Genomic DNA, 15,736 nt, shown 5'->3' on the forward strand with positions numbered 1-15,736 from the left:
TTTTTGGTTTATTATGATTTCAGTGTTTATTTATTTTTCCTTTTTTACCGCTGGAATTTTTTTCTTTTGAAATTTCCCCGTTAAACCTGCGAGGTAAACGAGTATCTGCTTGCCAAAGTGTTTTTTGTAATGTTTTAATGGTACTTTCGCATTTACTGCTCTGTTCCTACTTTATGGGTTGCAAAAGGTGTTGTTTAAGTGATGTTTCGCACTGTACAGCAGTGACAGTCGTCCCGATTTTTTTTGCATTTTAATTGTGTGCTGTTATACAGGTCGTCGGTTAAGTTTTGTTTCAAGGTTATCGTGATGTCCTATCGTCATGGTATTGGGTCTGCTAAACAATAACGCAGCACCCCTTGAAGTAGCGTGTCCCTCTCTTCACATGTTCTAGAAGGTACTGTTATGTTTATTATATGGAGACGGTTTTTGCGTCTTGTCTTTCTTCATCTCATTCTCATCAACTGCGAGGGATTGTGATGCTAGTGAGACTTTCGGGGTCGTGGTGAATCGCCGTTTCTACGTTGCTTAGTGGTACCTCGAAAAAAGCACCGGCTTTCGATGGCAAAGATTGGTACGAGCAAATGTAAATGTTCATTGTTGTCATGGTGCCGCGCTCAACAGAGGGAACACGACGCTCGTAAGCGACGGTCTGTGTGGTTCTCGTCATGCTGATAGGTGACCGACACTCACCATTCGCGCAGTACTCCACATGAGACTCTGTGCTACGATGGAATGTTTCTATGTTTGCATCTGGCCGGTTGGTGTTAATTAACGTTTCTGACGATGCTGAGAGAGGGCACAATATTGTTTCTTCCTTTGGATTATGAAGGTCTTGCTGCTCGCTATTCGTGTGCGTCCTGGCTTGTTCACTTATGTTCACACGAGTTTCACTTGCTTTATTAACATTATCTTTGAACACCGGCGAAAGATCACCGCCTGTGGTGCTCCCAAGACCGCCGGCGGGCACGGATCTCACATTTCCCCAGGGTCCAACTATATCATTTGTTGTGCAGTGCCCGTGTTCGTTTAACTCTAAGAATTGTACTTTGCAAAGGAGTGCGTCACGCTCTCTTTTAAGCAGTTCATTCTCTAGCAGTAGTGCTGAGTTGTCCTCTTGCAACCTATGTACTCTCTCTTGTGCGCGACTTAACTCGTCCGCCTTCTTTTGCAATTGTTGTGCCGTACGGAGGTAGTTCAGTGCAGGGAGTGATGCCTCTACTCGTGAGTCCCACATATCACCGGCCACTTTCCTCGTCATGTCTATTATCCTCTTGTTTTTTTTCGTCGTTCTCCCGTCGCTTCGCCTTACTTTGTTCTTCCGTTGCCTATTTTTCTATGTGAAAAGTGACCGCCGCTAAAATTATTGTTCTGTGCACACGCTCCACAGACCATTCGCTCCGTGTGGTAGGAAAGGGAAAAGGGGGAACGGGCAGCGAAACGTCCCACTCCCTCACGCAAAATAATAATAACGATATTAGCAGATACAGCAACGAAGACGGTTGCGTGAAGAAGTGGGGGTAATAAATGTTTTTGACGAAACACAACTGATGAAAGAGAAAGGGCCAGCTTACACGTTAAACCAGTGGTCAGTGTCCCCAACTGTTTCTTCGTACCGCAAGCTGTAGAATGATACTTCCTGCAGACATACGGCGACGACGACCAAAAAGGTGGGGTTAAAACGTGCAAGCATACGTGATGACAACGGAAACAAATACTAAGACAGGAGAAAAAAGTACTAGACGCCCACCGAACAGAGTTGGTTCCTTGCTGATCTTTTTCTTCAGCCTCCAGTTCGGACACTGCACACTACCGAGAAAACACATGATAACCCGAAGCTGTGCTGACAATCACGCGAGTGGCAGTGCAAACAGACGGATAGTCAGGCACGAATGCCATCTCAGTGGAGTGCTAACACACACACACACACACTCACACACATGCGCCGCGAGGTGCAAGGAAGATTGCCACAACCACAGTGGTTTGGCGAAGAATTTCGTAGGAGATACGACCAGTTGAGAACGATAGCACGGTGAAGCATTTGACACCGTGAAAACAAAAGGTTAACAACATCCCACCTCCATTATTACGGGGTGACAGCCAGGTTAACCATTCCGTCGTAACAAAGAGGACAATGAGCCATTCTTGTGATGGCTGTTAAAGAAGCGAAACACATCCACTGATGCGTTCAACACCGCCACCACCGGCTCCGCACAGGCTCCTTGCGATTACAGTATCAACACCTGCATACAGACTTACACAAGTACCCCGAAACCTCCGCACACCTCACCACAACCTCAGGGGCAACGCGCCACTTTGCAGATGAGCGGTGTCATACACAGCGTCTCCGCGCAGACATTCAAATAAGAGCTTCAGATGAAAGGGAAGGCGGCTACAAACGATGGGAAGAAAAGAGGGGGAGTTGACACAAAGAAAAGGATACAAAACGTAATGTTGAAACGATAAAGGGCAGTGGAGATATCCGTTACCGTTGCATCTCTTTCCATCTTACACGCTGAAAAAAAAAGGGCATAGTGTGGATAAGCGTGGCTGCTGTCAGTTCCACCACAGCCGCAGTAAAAGTAAACTATAGCCCCCAGATACGCTATAACTAAGGAATAGACACCATTCTTCAGTGTCTGCTCATTTGGGCATACGAGGAAAGAGGCCTCACGAAAATGAAATTGAGCTCGTTACCCCTGCTTTCGTCGCTGCTCCCTATAACTGATCAGGGTAACAATATTAAAATCGTGTATGCGCATCGTGTTTCTTGAAGACACTTGTGTACTTCTGCTCGTCTACTACCTTCCGGAACTTCAGCTCCGTTTCACTTTCCCCTTCGTTGGGGTTGTCGAGGTTTGGTCCCTTCATCGGGTTGACACCCTTTTCAATGATGTGTTTTACAAAAAGATGCTGGATGACGCGCGAGATGGTGTTTCCAAGAAGACATGCATCGCGTGTGCCACAGTTACATATACCAAAACAACCCAAGTCGTGTTCGCAGTTGTAGCGGAACGACGATGCAGTTGGTATATAATCAATACCCAAAACTCGTCGGGTGAGTTGAAGTCTGCGTCCAGTGTCCAACCACTCAACGCCAAAGTCGTAATGTGGGTACGAAGGTATAGCCCCCGAGTTAGAGTCGAATTCACCCAATTCCTTTCGCGCGTGCCTAATAGCATCAAGAGATAGGAGGAGTAATTTACCGTAATCCTCTACGGGGGCGTGAAGGTTCAGTGATGAGTTCAAAAGTGGCGGCCCACAGTTGTCGAGTGAACCCGCAGCGAGCGGTTTGACAAAGCCCTGATGCTGCAGTGCAAGACCACTCGGCTGGTAGAATATTTCATTGGGGTCACGCCAAAGCTTGGGTGGCCCGTACCCCGCACCGTGGCTCTGAGCCGGTTCGAAAACTACTTTCCGGATTGAGGCTTCAAAGCTGATCCCGCCCAGTTGCCGCTCAACGGCTGCCACGAGTAGGGCTACAGAGAAATGGGACACGCCACAACGGTAAGCTCGATGAGTAGTGACCTTCTTAAACGTGCAGGCAGGTGACGAGCGCAAGTACTGTACAAAATTTTCACGTTGCTCCTGCCCGCTGAGCGCCGCAGATGACCCCCCTGCAAAAAAGCAGTTTATTGGCATGTACACATAGCGCTGCGTTGCAGCGCAGATGTTCCGTGTAACGTGGGGCCGCACCCTGTCAACTCCCGCGTCTTTCATTATTTGCTGCTCATTAAGAACAGTTCTAAAGGAGAGAATGCTCCGCGCCGTTACTTCAGCGTCGAGTTTGTGTTCAAGCTCAGGCAAATAGTGTCGTAGGGGCTGGTGCAAGTCAAACACACCGGTGCCGTGTAACTCGCAGAGGTACGCCGCCGTAATAGGCAGTGAAAGAACACCATACGTGAGGGGATCCTTCAGCTTCATGTGATTACCTTTTTCATCCATGTCGCGCGGCCGAGTTCCGTCGCGGTAACCACTGGCGAAACAGAAAGGGCTTCCGGAATAAAATAGACCTCCTTGGTACCCTGGCGCCGCACGCAGCTTCTGACTGTGCCCACTCATCATCAGATGCGCCAATTCCAAAACACTGCGGACCACAGGAGGGGTGTCATCCTGCATGCCGTCACGAATTTGCTCCTGCGTGACAGCCCCCTTCTGTGCTTTGAGAACGTCGTCGCGATCCTTCACCGGGGGAAAATTCATGCCAATTCGACGCTTCGTGCATTCTTCAGAGTTCATAACTTGCCGCCTTCGCTAATGGACTCGCTACCACCGCGTGTTCCCCCTCCCTGGACTCAACTTCGGACAACAAACAACGGTGAAAACATGAAAGAAAACATTCAGTCTGGGGTAGAATCAATGAGTGAATGACGACGGAGGGCTCAACGTCCCTCAACACAACCGGCATACAAAAGTCACGCGAATAAGCGTTAATAAGAAATTTCCACCGTCAGTTTCACCGGACTTCAGACTTCTTTTCTTAGCCTGTATTGGGAGGAAGGATACGTCACCTAACTGATCCTGTGTGAACATCCAGGTGATAAACAGGAACCCAAACTAAGCGACACGTTGGCGTGAAACAAATGTGTCAAGAATATCGTCCACCTTGTCCTGCGCGACTGCGTGGCTCCCGTGAACCTCTCTCTCAAAGAGTTCAGTGCTCCGCCAGTGCCCCTGAAGTTTCAGTATAGAGGTTATGGGTTCACAATTCGGCCTCCGTAGCTTCTTCTGCTCCACAATTGCCGTGCGGTAGCGCGTCCTTCGCGCCTCAATCCACGCATCAGTAGAGATAGTGCTGTGATATGCAACAGCTTCCGCAGCTACAGCAGGTGCGTAACCGAACTGCAGTCGGTCAGTAGGACTACCCTTTCCATATCCATCGAACGCTGGGCCCGCGTTGCTGCTGGATACCTCGGTGGAAAAGGCACCAGCGAGTGCCGCACGTAGTTCCTCGTTCTTCCTGTTTTGCTGCTGCTGTTGTTTCGCTGATAACAACTCCCGCTGTTTCGGCTGCCGTGAGGAGGAAACTCCCTTCTTCGACACCTTTTCACCCTTGGTGGGCTTATTCCCCTTGCTCTTCTTTCGGTACTCCTGAACACCTCGTTCACGTGATCCTTTCCACACCATTTACACGAAATAAATGAAAACTACCGGCGATTTCCATGAAAGGAAGGGGGAAACACAGAAAAGAGAGGTGAAGCAGATGGTAAGAGAAAGACACAGCAGGACGTGTAAACAAGTCAACCATTTTATAAAAAACATACACGGTTATGTTGCGGTAGAGCGGGGATGTGCACACCGCGGCCACACACAACGACATTCACAAATACAAGTGCATGCATCTATGTGTATGTTATCACGAAAGACGAGAGAACGTGCTCAACAATCACACATTTCGTCAAAGTAAGTTGTATAACGAATGGATGAACAGGGGAATAACAGAGCGGTAATGATAGCAGCCTTAATGAAAGCATAGGTACCTTCAGAAACTTCTGGACTAAAAAATTATTGTAAAGGGGTCGTTAGACACCTCTACGACTTACTCTGTGTTTGCGTTGATAGCCTCTATGCGGTCGCGTTTCCTTATCGGGGGCCTCCCCGATCCCTCTGTCACGCCCCTCCCCCTTTGGAGCTCGTCGTCCTCATCACTGTTATCGTCACCGTCGTTGTCATCACCGCTTCCATTGTCCTCATTGCCCGGTGCCCATCCATCCTTTCCTTCACGACGCGCCGATTTCAGGGCCCTCTTTGCAAGCCGTTCAATCTTCGCTACTTTCGCCTCTATCGACGCCGCGTCAGTGTACGTATGAAGCTGTGTGCCGACCCACTCTTTCCCGTGCGGAAGAAAGGCAATACGCTTTTGAAGCTTCTCTGAGTATGGTTGCGGGACGGTCTCCATTACAGCTTCGAGTCGGTCAAACCACTGCGTGAGCCTCTCGGTGGCCTCCATCCTCGCCAGAGCGGTGGCGTCCGTTAAGGCAAACTTTTGTGCAACTTCAATCATCTTCTGTACTTCCTCACTGGTAAGTCGCTCCGAGTTCTCCACAACAAGTGTTTTTGTTACGCTCCCGAGTTCTTCTGCGGCTGTAACGGTCAGGATCCCGTCGGCGTCAACACTAAAAGTAACGGTGATAGTCGGTTCACCGTGCTTTGCCGGGGTAATACCGTCAAGAACAAAGGAGCCTAGCCTGTGGTTGTGACGCGTGAGGGGGCGCTCACCTTCGAAAACCTGTATCTCCACTTCACTCTGATTGTCATCCACAGTGCTGTACTCCTTGGTCGCAAGGTATGGAATGGTTGTGTTCCGACGAATTATCACATCAAACTTACCGTCGTCCACTTCAACGCCGATTGAAAGGGGCACAACATCCAGAAGCACTATACCTGCTGTCCTAGAGCTCTCCCCATATCCACCGGAAAGTACGTGCGCCTGCACTGCAGCCCCATACGCCACTGCCTCGTCAGGGTGCACACTGCTGCAGAGTTGCTTACCTCTGAATAGCTCCCTTAACTGAGCCTGCACAGCAGGAATCCGAGAACTTCCCCCGACAAGCACAACATCCTCAATATCCTCAACCTTCATTGAAGCGTCCTTCAACGCCCTCTGTACCACACTCAAACAGCGAGCAAAAATTTTCGTGCATAGCTCTTCCAACCTCGCTCGCGTTAGCTTGAGCACGTATTCCTCGCCGTCGGGAAGCAGCCCGTCGAGTGCAATTTCCCCCACTGTCGAGTGTGACAGTACTCGCTTCACTTCCTCACACCGTGAACGCAGCTTGGATAGCATCTTTTGGGACAGAGAGCCCTGTTCTATTCCATAACGGTTCCTTATATCAGCAAGTGCGTGCTCCAGCAGTGCGGCGTCCACATCCTCTCCACCAAGGTGGGTGTCACCATTTGTGGCTTTCACCTCGAAAACACCGCCGCTTACTGAAATAATTGAGACGTCAAACGTTCCACCTCCAAAGTCAAACACCAAAACGTTGCGTTCCTTCCCCTCATCAGCCTTGTCCAGGCCATAGGCAATTGCAGCAGCCGTTGGCTCGTTGATGATGCGCAGCACCTCCAGACCAGCAATCGTCCCCGCGTCCTTCGTTGCCTGGCGCTGCGAGTCGTTGAAGTATGCAGGCACTGTTACGACAGCCTTAGCCACCTGCTTCCCAAGATACGACTCCGCACAAGACTTCAGGTACGCAAGGACACGGGCAGATATTTGCTCGGGCTGCAGTAACATCCCCTCTCCAAGATGCTCTACCCTCATCACAGCACCACCTTTCTCGCCCTCCTCGACCTTGAAGGGCCAGTGCTTCATGTCGGACTGCACGACAGAGTCGGAGAACTTCCGTCCGATCAGCCGTTTCGCGTCGAATATAACACCATTCGAGCCACGAGCGGCGTGGTTCTTCGCCGCATCGCCAACAAGAACCTCATTATTGACGAAAGCAACGTAGGACGGCGTCGTACGGTTACCCTGGTCATTTGCAATGATTTCCACACGTTCGTTCTGCCACACACCAACGCACGAGTACGTCGTACCGAGGTCGATACCAATGGCGCCTTCGTATGTCATCCTTCAAAGAGACAGATATTCCTTGTTTTCAGAGGCAGTAGCAAGGATAAAAAGCAGGAGGATATTGAAATATACAGGCACTGGCCGATGAAAGATTGCAACAATACCAACGCCAAGGACGCGGAGCAAAGTTAAAACAAAAGTATCATAACATCTGCACACTAACGTAGACGCGTAAACGCAAATTGTTATGCGTGCGGCGCTCCTGGTGTTGCATATCGAGTCTACTTGGCCAAGAGGCAAGTGACTTACACGCAAAACTGCATTGAGAACGCTGGCGGCTGCGGAGGTAGAGTTAGCTCAAAAGGAAAAAGAAAATAAAGGAAGCTTTTAAAAAAGCCACAGAGAAAAGGGAGAAAAAGGGTACTACTAGTCGTACAACTTTCGTGAGAAATAATTACACCATGCTTCCTGATGGAAGAAAATGGAGAACAGTACCTTCTGATGCGTGTGTGCGGATAACTGTGTTGGCACTCATGCTTTGTCTGGCCCGTGCGCTCTTAGGTACATGCTTAAATAAATATACCCTTTTTAAAAATTCTCCTCGTCTACTTTTTTTCTTTTTTTTTTTGCTTTTCGCGCGCATATGTGTGTTAGCGCTTACATATAGTGAAACTTATTTCCGTGGCATGGTGCTACCACGGCTTACTGCTATATGACATAGGTTCTTATTTCATAAAAATACATGTGCGGCACTTTCCCCTTTTCTTCGTTCGTAATGATACAGTGACAGGAAGGGGAGAATTAAAAAAAAGCATGGTTAAGAAACACGGTGGCATTACTTCTCGTAGTATGCCTCGCGAAGTGCGTCACGGTATCGTTCCTCATAAAACTCCAACCTCCCGCGTGCACAGCTCTCCATGGCCAAAAGCTCGCGAAGCTTACTGCCAAGAAATGAAACCCTCTGGAGGAGCAACACCGTTACATGGCGATCAAAGTACTGAGCCTCGCTCGAGAACTTTAAGAACCCCTGGAGGAAACGTTTGAAGAGTACGTGCTCAGCGTATTCAGAGACAGATCGGAGCATAGGGGAACTGTACGTGCCTAGAGCCTCCTCCTCTGTCGGGATACGTGTGTGAGTCTCTTCTTCTACAAGCGCTGCAAGCTGGGCTACAGGCGGATTACTGGGGTAATAGTTGTCCACTTTAGCACATAGCAACAGGCGCTGAGTAGCCTCTTCACGCACCACATCGTCATGCAGAAGGTTGTGTGCGTTCTCCAGATATGCCTTGTACTCCCTCAGTTCCTCTACAGCGATTCGGACGCGTGTAACTTCCTCCCGGCATAAGAGGCGATTGGTATTTGTCATGTATATGGGAAGTGGTAGCAACGCGTTGGTGACCTCTGGTTTCGCCTTCCTCGCCTTAGTTAGTGGGAAAACGAAAGGTTTAGGCCTAGTACTCGGAGTTGTGCACCAAGCCAAAGCGCCCAGCATTTCCAACTGCTCGCACATGTCCAAATGAGCACTTTCAATCTCTTCAACGAGTTTCAATCGCCCTTTCTCCTCACAAACACTTACCTGGTAGGTGGCGACTTGGAGAAACGCCTCACTTTGCTGCAATGCAATGCGCTCGCTCAACTCAGACTCCTCAACACCTTCCCTAACCCGGCGCACAATGTAGAAAAGATGCTGCATGTCCCTATATAGATCCTTGTGTGCGGCAATAAACCGGGCAACAATCTCCTTGTAGTTTCGCTCCATCGGTTCACTTGCCTGCGCATCAAACCATTCGCTAAACAGTGAGGCTGAAGTGTCAATATAGGACGCGTCTTCCTGGGTTCCTATAGCCTGGGAACAAAGTTCAGTGGCCCTACTAGTGGAAACCGGGGAAAGAACAGCGGTAGCGGCAGCCCCAAACTGCGCTATGTAATGTGGTATTAACTGCTTGTCCTCCTCAATAATGCCCTCCAACAACCTTTTCATGGCAGACGCGATCTCCCGAACACGCGTTTCCTCAGAGGCATCTTTGGAACGGGCAGCGGCCAACCTGCGGCGTCGCTGAACACGGCGGAAGAAGCGTGTGATGACACGCGCAACCGAATCCAGTGAAACATGTTTGGACCCTAAACCTCGGTCCCGCTCCCGCTCCCAGTGGAGGACACAGCCGCAAGAGGCTGCGAATCGCATCCGGGTTTTGCACAGATTCTCCCAACGCCACTCCCCTTCTGTTGCATCACCGAACACAGTGCTCTCCTCCTTCTCAATGGCCTCTCGCCGCAGGGCCTCTTCCTGCAGAATGTAAAGCCTTTCACTCTCCAGGGTAAAATACTGTGACGCCTCAGCGGCCTCTTCTACGGACAATGTAGACCTGGCATTCCGCTCACTCTCTGCCACAAGATCGCGCCCGATACTCTCATCGTGCACAATGAAATGCATAGCTGTACAGAACGAACGCCAGGGCCAATCACCTTTATTTAGTACAAACTGAAAGAGCTTCAGCGCATCCGTTTCACGGGCTTCCCTTCCGTGCAGTACATCACGGAGCCGCGATTCTTCCGCCATAAGACCCTCCTGAAGCCGCATGAGGCTGATAGAGCCCTCAACCCAGCGATTGATACGCCATGAAGGGTACGGTTGCTTCGCCTGCATGCGAACGAAAACGCGGTATGGCATCCGCAGCAATGAAAGGGGAAGCGACGAGGTGGCTTCATCTTCCTCTTCTGCGCTTCGTTCAGCATACTCTTCGACAGAGTGGATCCCCAGGTCGTGCTGAATCAGGCGATGCAGTTGTGCGGCTCGATTCATCAACGTGTACACAAAATAATCGTAAAGCCATTGATGGGACAATTCAGCCGCTCGTTCTACCGCAGCCATGGATTGCCTGATATCAGTGAGAGAAGACGGGCCACCAACCAGCGCGCGGCTCCGCCGCATGCGTGACAGCAAAGCATGGTAGTCAGATGCAGTCATTTTCCAGCGTTTCTTCCTAAAGCACTCACTGATACCCTGTTTACGTCGCACTAACCACGGTTTCACACGTAACATTCGCCACCATCTCTGTATTATAAGCAAAGCCTCCAGCCGTGCCTGGCACCTGCCCCAACGAAACGCGCGCCACATTGCTGCACGAGCGGACGACTCCTCCACAGCTATCGTCACAACCGCGTTATGCTCGCAATAAAGGTCCATTAGTGCAAGCCTCTCGCCGAACAGCAGTCTGGCCCTTGCCCGACACTCCTCATCGCAAACAGTGTAGTCCATAAGAAGGTCTGTTCTACCCTGATAATGACCCGTACCGGTGTTGCGAGTCATTATCAACGATGTTACAGGTTTGAAAATCTTTGACGGGTGAAACGAACCTTGGGCAACACATCTCTCGAACTCCTGCACGTCACATAAACCATGCAGGATAGACTCTGCTGATTCTACATCCCGTGAGGCCTTGTGTCGCAACCCCTTTAGAGACATCATGGCTTCAAGTGATTCTATGTGCTTTCGCGCATCCTCCTCCGACTTATATATGTGGCCACGCGTGAGCGTCTCTACGTGTAAAACGTGGCCGCGGGCCTCAAAATCCCGAACCTTCTGGGAATAGCGCGCTCGCTGCCTCATCAGCTCGGATACAGATGCCGCTTCAGTTCGACACTCAATAATTACCTTCTCTTCTTGGTGCTGCCAGAGCAGACGGTAGCGGCATTCGTGCTCACGGCCTCCAATCGTCGCTCGCAACTTGCGCTGCTGGCGCTCAAGTGCCTCGATCATATCTTCAAAACGAGGCTCCGGCTTCCATATACTAAGTTTTTTTACACTCGCCGAGAGGTAACTCTTTTCGATGGCTGGCAAAAGGCGTTTGGGCATAGTTTCCAAAATCTTTTCGGATTCCGGGGGCAGCCGCACATGGGAAGTCCACGGCCCCCCAGTAGCGGGTCTCTCTAATGGCGGTAAAATAAACGGATTCATCAACCATGCTGCAGCATTTGAAAAGTAAAAAAAAAAAGTCGGCGTCCAAATCGATTGAGGGTAAATAAAGTTTTTGGAGAGGGAGAAAAAAAAAGGGAACCATGGAATGGAATGACAGGGGTATCCCCAAAGAGGCAACGGTCGTGGGGAGAGGAAGAGAACAACCAGCAGATCAACAACGACACAGTAAATGCACTCACAAGAACAATATGGGACTAACTCTAACCACAAAAGCGGGTAGAAAAGGTACACTTTCGCTAAAAAAAAGTTGGTAAGCTGTGCTCACATAAACGACTGGATCGGACGATATAAACGTCTGCGTATATATGTTGCATGTGCCCAACCTCGACATCATCAGTGTCGTTTTAACCCAATTTATACCCATCTCCCATTCACCGAAAACCCTCCAGCGACGACTGAAAAAGACGGTCGACTCGACGAGGCAGAAACTGCGAAGCACGCGGTGTGGACACCGTTTGACTGAACATCGGCCGGGTGCGCTGCGCCTGTGGGTGCCACATCACATCGTCTTCATCTAACAGTTCAGCTCTATCATTCGCAAGGCCCTGCTGACCAGCTGAGCCTCTACCGCGATTGTATTCGCTGCCAACACGACCCCACGAGCCTCTCGTCAACCTTGATGATCGAGGCTGGGGCGAGTCATCAATAATGATAACATCATCATCACCGTCACCATCATCCAGAGAAATCTCTTCAGCGCCCCTTTCCACATGCTTCACCTCCTCAACATCAGAGGTACTGCAACAACTGCTTCCGGAAGAGATTATTAACGCATGTTTCCTCATGACAGCTTCTTCGGTGTCCGAAGCCGGAGCAGATAAAGCGTGAGGGCGTTCACTATAGCGCACGACCTCGTTCTCTACATCACTGCTACAAGTCAGGAGCAAAGAACCCTCTTCCACCGGAGTTTTGCGCTCACTCTCTTCACAGTGAATACCGACGTAGCTATCCTTCTTTACGTCCGCAAGCACAGTTGCCCTCATTCTGCGGTACTTCGTTTGAAGTTCTTTTGCTTTTTTTATTTTTTTCTCCGTGGCCGATCGCTGATCACGTAATTCGCGTTCTAAGTTGCTCAACTCTGCTGAAGACTGAGTGATATAGAGCTCCAGTTCTGTCGCCGTCATGTGCTCTACTGGAGGTTTGTCACCGTTCAACCGGGGTGTGTTCGCAGAGGCCATTACGTTCGGAATTATGCTAGAGAGCCTCTCTATCTCGCTCTCCAAATCTGTGCGGCGTGCGTGCAGCATTGCACATGACCTGGTTAACTGCGCCACGTTCTCCCGCTGTTTACACAGCTCACTCATCTTTTCAATGAACGACTGCTGTCTGTAGAAAACCTGCTTAAACTGCAACATCGTGTCGCCACTTCTTCCATCTCCCACAACCCGTTGACTTATGTCTTGCCCGATAACATCCCCCTCATCACCATCATGCCGAATGTTGCCGGCACCTCCATATCCACTGGTGTCGCCGACCCCGGGGGTATTACTGCTGTTAAGGAACAGCGGTACGAGTCGTTGAATGGGGCACAAGCAAGCCGGACAAGCGACTAGACGACCATCACTGGGTTCCACCGGGGCGCATGCCTCAGGCTCAGCGTCAAAGCCGTCCCCGCAGGCACTGAGGCGTTGTTGTATCCTTCTGCGCTTGCGTATGAACTCGCTGCAACCAGCATGGAGGACATGTTGACACGGAACAAGCAAAACGGCCCGCATTTTCCCTTCATTGCCCACAGGCAATGAACACTCACAGCACTCAAGGGATTCAGTGGACATCATACAGACAGTTATCGTGGATGGAAGTAAATACCCTGCACGCTGAAAACGAAAGAGAGGAAATGATGTACGACTGCGCCCTAAACTTCGTAACCGCAGCAAATACGTCCAGATCAGGGTTAAATAAAAATGATAATAGCAATAACTGTAACAATAATAATAACAGTGAGAAAGCTGAAAACAGTAAAGAAAGAGAGGGAAAACAGGGCAGACACAAAGAATCCGGCAACACCGGAAACTGATAAAGATAGATATGCGGAAACGGAAGCACACAGAAACATTAGGACGGTAGGTGTCCATGCACATAATTGGTGGTTATTCGGGATGCCGTACCCCCGATGCCTGGGCGTTACCCCCGCAAATACACAGTGCGCGGTATCGCCGTGCGGCGAATTAGCGCTCTATGAGTATTAATATCTTTTTTACATTTGTTTTTCTACTCCTCACCACCACAAGCAGACGTACACTTCCCCCCGCTCAGGCTGTATGCACCACCCTAGGATTCACCCCCTCTTCGCCTAGCTGGTTGCAGTGAGATGTGCTTGTTCAGCCATCATTTGCCTTTTGAGTCGAGTTGGTGGTGGTGGGATACGTGCAGTAGTCACTATATTAAAATGCCTTAGAGCCGGCGCACGCTGTGAAATCCACGAAAGGAGTTTGTGGGCCAACAGGGGAACACGATCTAAATTTGCTACTGTGAGTGCGGTCATTGACGGAAAAGATACACACAAATCCCCTTCGTTAGAGTTGCCTCCAGCTGCACGCCGGGGTGTGTTCATCCTGGAACCCTTCGCAGATTTCCGCCCGCGGCTCTCCTCACGCACTGCTCTCGTGGGCTGCCGAGAAAAGGCCTCTGCCAAATCGATGTTACCTATGTTGAGCGCAAGCTCACGCACCCCCGGTAGTGGCTGTGTAGCCAAGAAGAAAAGAAGCAAAGTCTCCCGTTTCACTACGCACCAAAACTTCACACTCCACGACCTTTGCGGTGCACGGAGCATTTCAAACACATCGGAAGGCAGTGCTGCTGCTTGGTCGTCGCGGCGAGAACCCACGACAAAATGCGAAAGCGTCGGTAGCCGTTGCCACCAACCCGGTGACCAATAAACAAGTAGGGAAACACCAACCTTCAACGTCTGCAGATGTGGCGTCGCAACGTAGAGGTCGCTGAAAAAGCTCTGCTCAAGTCCTGGGAAGCACTGAGCGTTCCAGCGAACACCACGCAAGTCTAGATACGTTAGTGAAGGAAAAACCTTAGCCAGCGCTGGGAAGGCATGAGGACTACAAAGTGGAAGGGAATCATTTATCGCCAACGTGGAAGCGTACTTGGAAGCGACAAGCCTGAGGCGCTGTACAAACTGCCCGCGCTTGTACGAACTGAAGAAGGAGCAAAGGGAGTCCATGATAACATCGCTCATGAGGCCGTGTGACGATACCATGCTCGGCACTACAACGACCTCAGGAGGGGTAAAGGCGATGGCAATGCCATGCAGGCGGCGGCATACGGAACCAAGCCGGGCCAGATCCCTTGAGTTGGTACCAAGAAACGAACAAACATTCTTCAGCGTCGCATCGTCGAGGAGAGCGAGCTCATCGCGCAGAACAGGCACTGACTGAAGGACACGCAATAATTCGCGCGCTTCACCATTTGGATCGGGTTTCAGGTGCGTCTGCAACAACTCTTCAAAGCTACCGTACCGTACAATCGGCCTCGTATGGGTTGAAAAAAAAGTTTTACTGTGAGCCTCGTCACAAACAAGACCAGACCTCGTAAGCATTGAGTCGGCAAGTGTTGCGGCTGCCACGGCTCGGTTACGCTGACACCGCAGCGCAGCGTTGCTGTCCTCTAATGAAAGCGCCATTCCCGCTACACGGCCCCGTAAAGAATCAGATGACGTAAACTTACAAACGGACACAAAAGTAAAAAACTCCCTTTGCGCGGTTCCCACACCTTCCCAGCAGTTACGGGATATCAGAGGTAGTATCAACACACACACACACATGTAGAAACAGCGAAGAGAAAGACGGGATAAAAGTAACAGGAGATGAATCCGCAAACACAGCCCGAAGCAGAAAACATACAAGTGTGGAGGAGTAACACTGGGACCCACACGCCCCCACCCATGCAGAAACGCTGAGAAAATGGCTTCATTAAAACTGCTTCAACCTCCTCATTGAAATGGGTCACGAACAGCACCATCACATAAATAGGACGCGAACGAAGAGAAGTGAAACCTTTAGTTAAGAGGGGGCCATCTTCCGCCAACAAAAGTTGAACAAAATCACCCATACAAAAGAAAGAATCAACGGGAATCGGACACATCCATTTCAACCAACGGCACCGCATCATCCCGGTTTCCATATTCTCCCCCCTGAGGTGAGTACCTGCATAATATAGATAGTCAGATTACAATATATACGCATACATGCCTTCTTTTCGTTTGATCCTGTCACCGTCACTCTTTTTCCCCCCCC

The 15,736-nt window shown here is 50.2% G+C and overlaps 7 protein-coding genes across 7 annotated transcripts; all 7 read right to left on the reverse strand.

The window, feature by feature from the left end:
* Positions 1–457: 457 nt before the first annotated feature.
* On the reverse strand, positions 458–1,258 carry TEOVI_000110100 (uncharacterized protein; the record flags this gene model as incomplete). The annotated part of the gene is made up of 1 exon (XM_067224385.1): positions 458–1,258. One exon carries the CDS (start codon positions 1,256–1,258, stop codon positions 458–460), a length of 801 nt encoding a protein of 266 aa, XP_067080486.1.
* A 1,481-nt stretch (positions 1,259–2,739) lies between these two features.
* TEOVI_000110200 (Beta-lactamase, putative) lies at positions 2,740–4,236 on the reverse strand (the record flags this gene model as incomplete). Its single annotated transcript, XM_067224386.1, has 1 exon — positions 2,740–4,236. The coding sequence occupies one exon, from the start codon at positions 4,234–4,236 to the stop codon at positions 2,740–2,742; it is 1,497 nt and encodes a 498-aa protein (XP_067080487.1).
* Positions 4,237–4,554: 318 nt separating this feature from the next.
* TEOVI_000110300 (uncharacterized protein) lies at positions 4,555–5,124 on the reverse strand (the record flags this gene model as incomplete). The annotated part of the gene is made up of 1 exon (XM_067224387.1): positions 4,555–5,124. One exon carries the CDS (start codon positions 5,122–5,124, stop codon positions 4,555–4,557), a length of 570 nt encoding a protein of 189 aa, XP_067080488.1.
* A 412-nt stretch (positions 5,125–5,536) lies between these two features.
* Positions 5,537–7,567, reverse strand: TEOVI_000110400 (glucose-regulated protein 78, putative; the record flags this gene model as incomplete). Its single annotated transcript, XM_067224388.1, has 1 exon — positions 5,537–7,567. The coding sequence occupies one exon, from the start codon at positions 7,565–7,567 to the stop codon at positions 5,537–5,539; it is 2,031 nt and encodes a 676-aa protein (XP_067080489.1).
* A 778-nt stretch (positions 7,568–8,345) lies between these two features.
* Positions 8,346–11,468, reverse strand: TEOVI_000110500 (uncharacterized protein; the record flags this gene model as incomplete). The annotated part of the gene is made up of 1 exon (XM_067224389.1): positions 8,346–11,468. The coding sequence occupies one exon, from the start codon at positions 11,466–11,468 to the stop codon at positions 8,346–8,348; it is 3,123 nt and encodes a 1,040-aa protein (XP_067080490.1).
* Positions 11,469–11,860: 392 nt separating this feature from the next.
* On the reverse strand, positions 11,861–13,267 carry TEOVI_000110600 (uncharacterized protein; the record flags this gene model as incomplete). Its single annotated transcript, XM_067224390.1, has 1 exon — positions 11,861–13,267. One exon carries the CDS (start codon positions 13,265–13,267, stop codon positions 11,861–11,863), a length of 1,407 nt encoding a protein of 468 aa, XP_067080491.1.
* Positions 13,268–13,782: 515 nt separating this feature from the next.
* Positions 13,783–15,123, reverse strand: TEOVI_000110700 (uncharacterized protein; the record flags this gene model as incomplete). Its single annotated transcript, XM_067224391.1, has 1 exon — positions 13,783–15,123. One exon carries the CDS (start codon positions 15,121–15,123, stop codon positions 13,783–13,785), a length of 1,341 nt encoding a protein of 446 aa, XP_067080492.1.
* Between the last annotated feature and the right edge of the window lie 613 nt (positions 15,124–15,736).

Source organism: Trypanosoma equiperdum, assembly GCF_001457755.1.
Source record: "Trypanosoma equiperdum strain OVI genome assembly, contig: ctg_2, whole genome shotgun sequence".
Taxonomy (NCBI): Eukaryota; Euglenozoa; class Kinetoplastea; order Trypanosomatida; family Trypanosomatidae; genus Trypanosoma; species Trypanosoma equiperdum.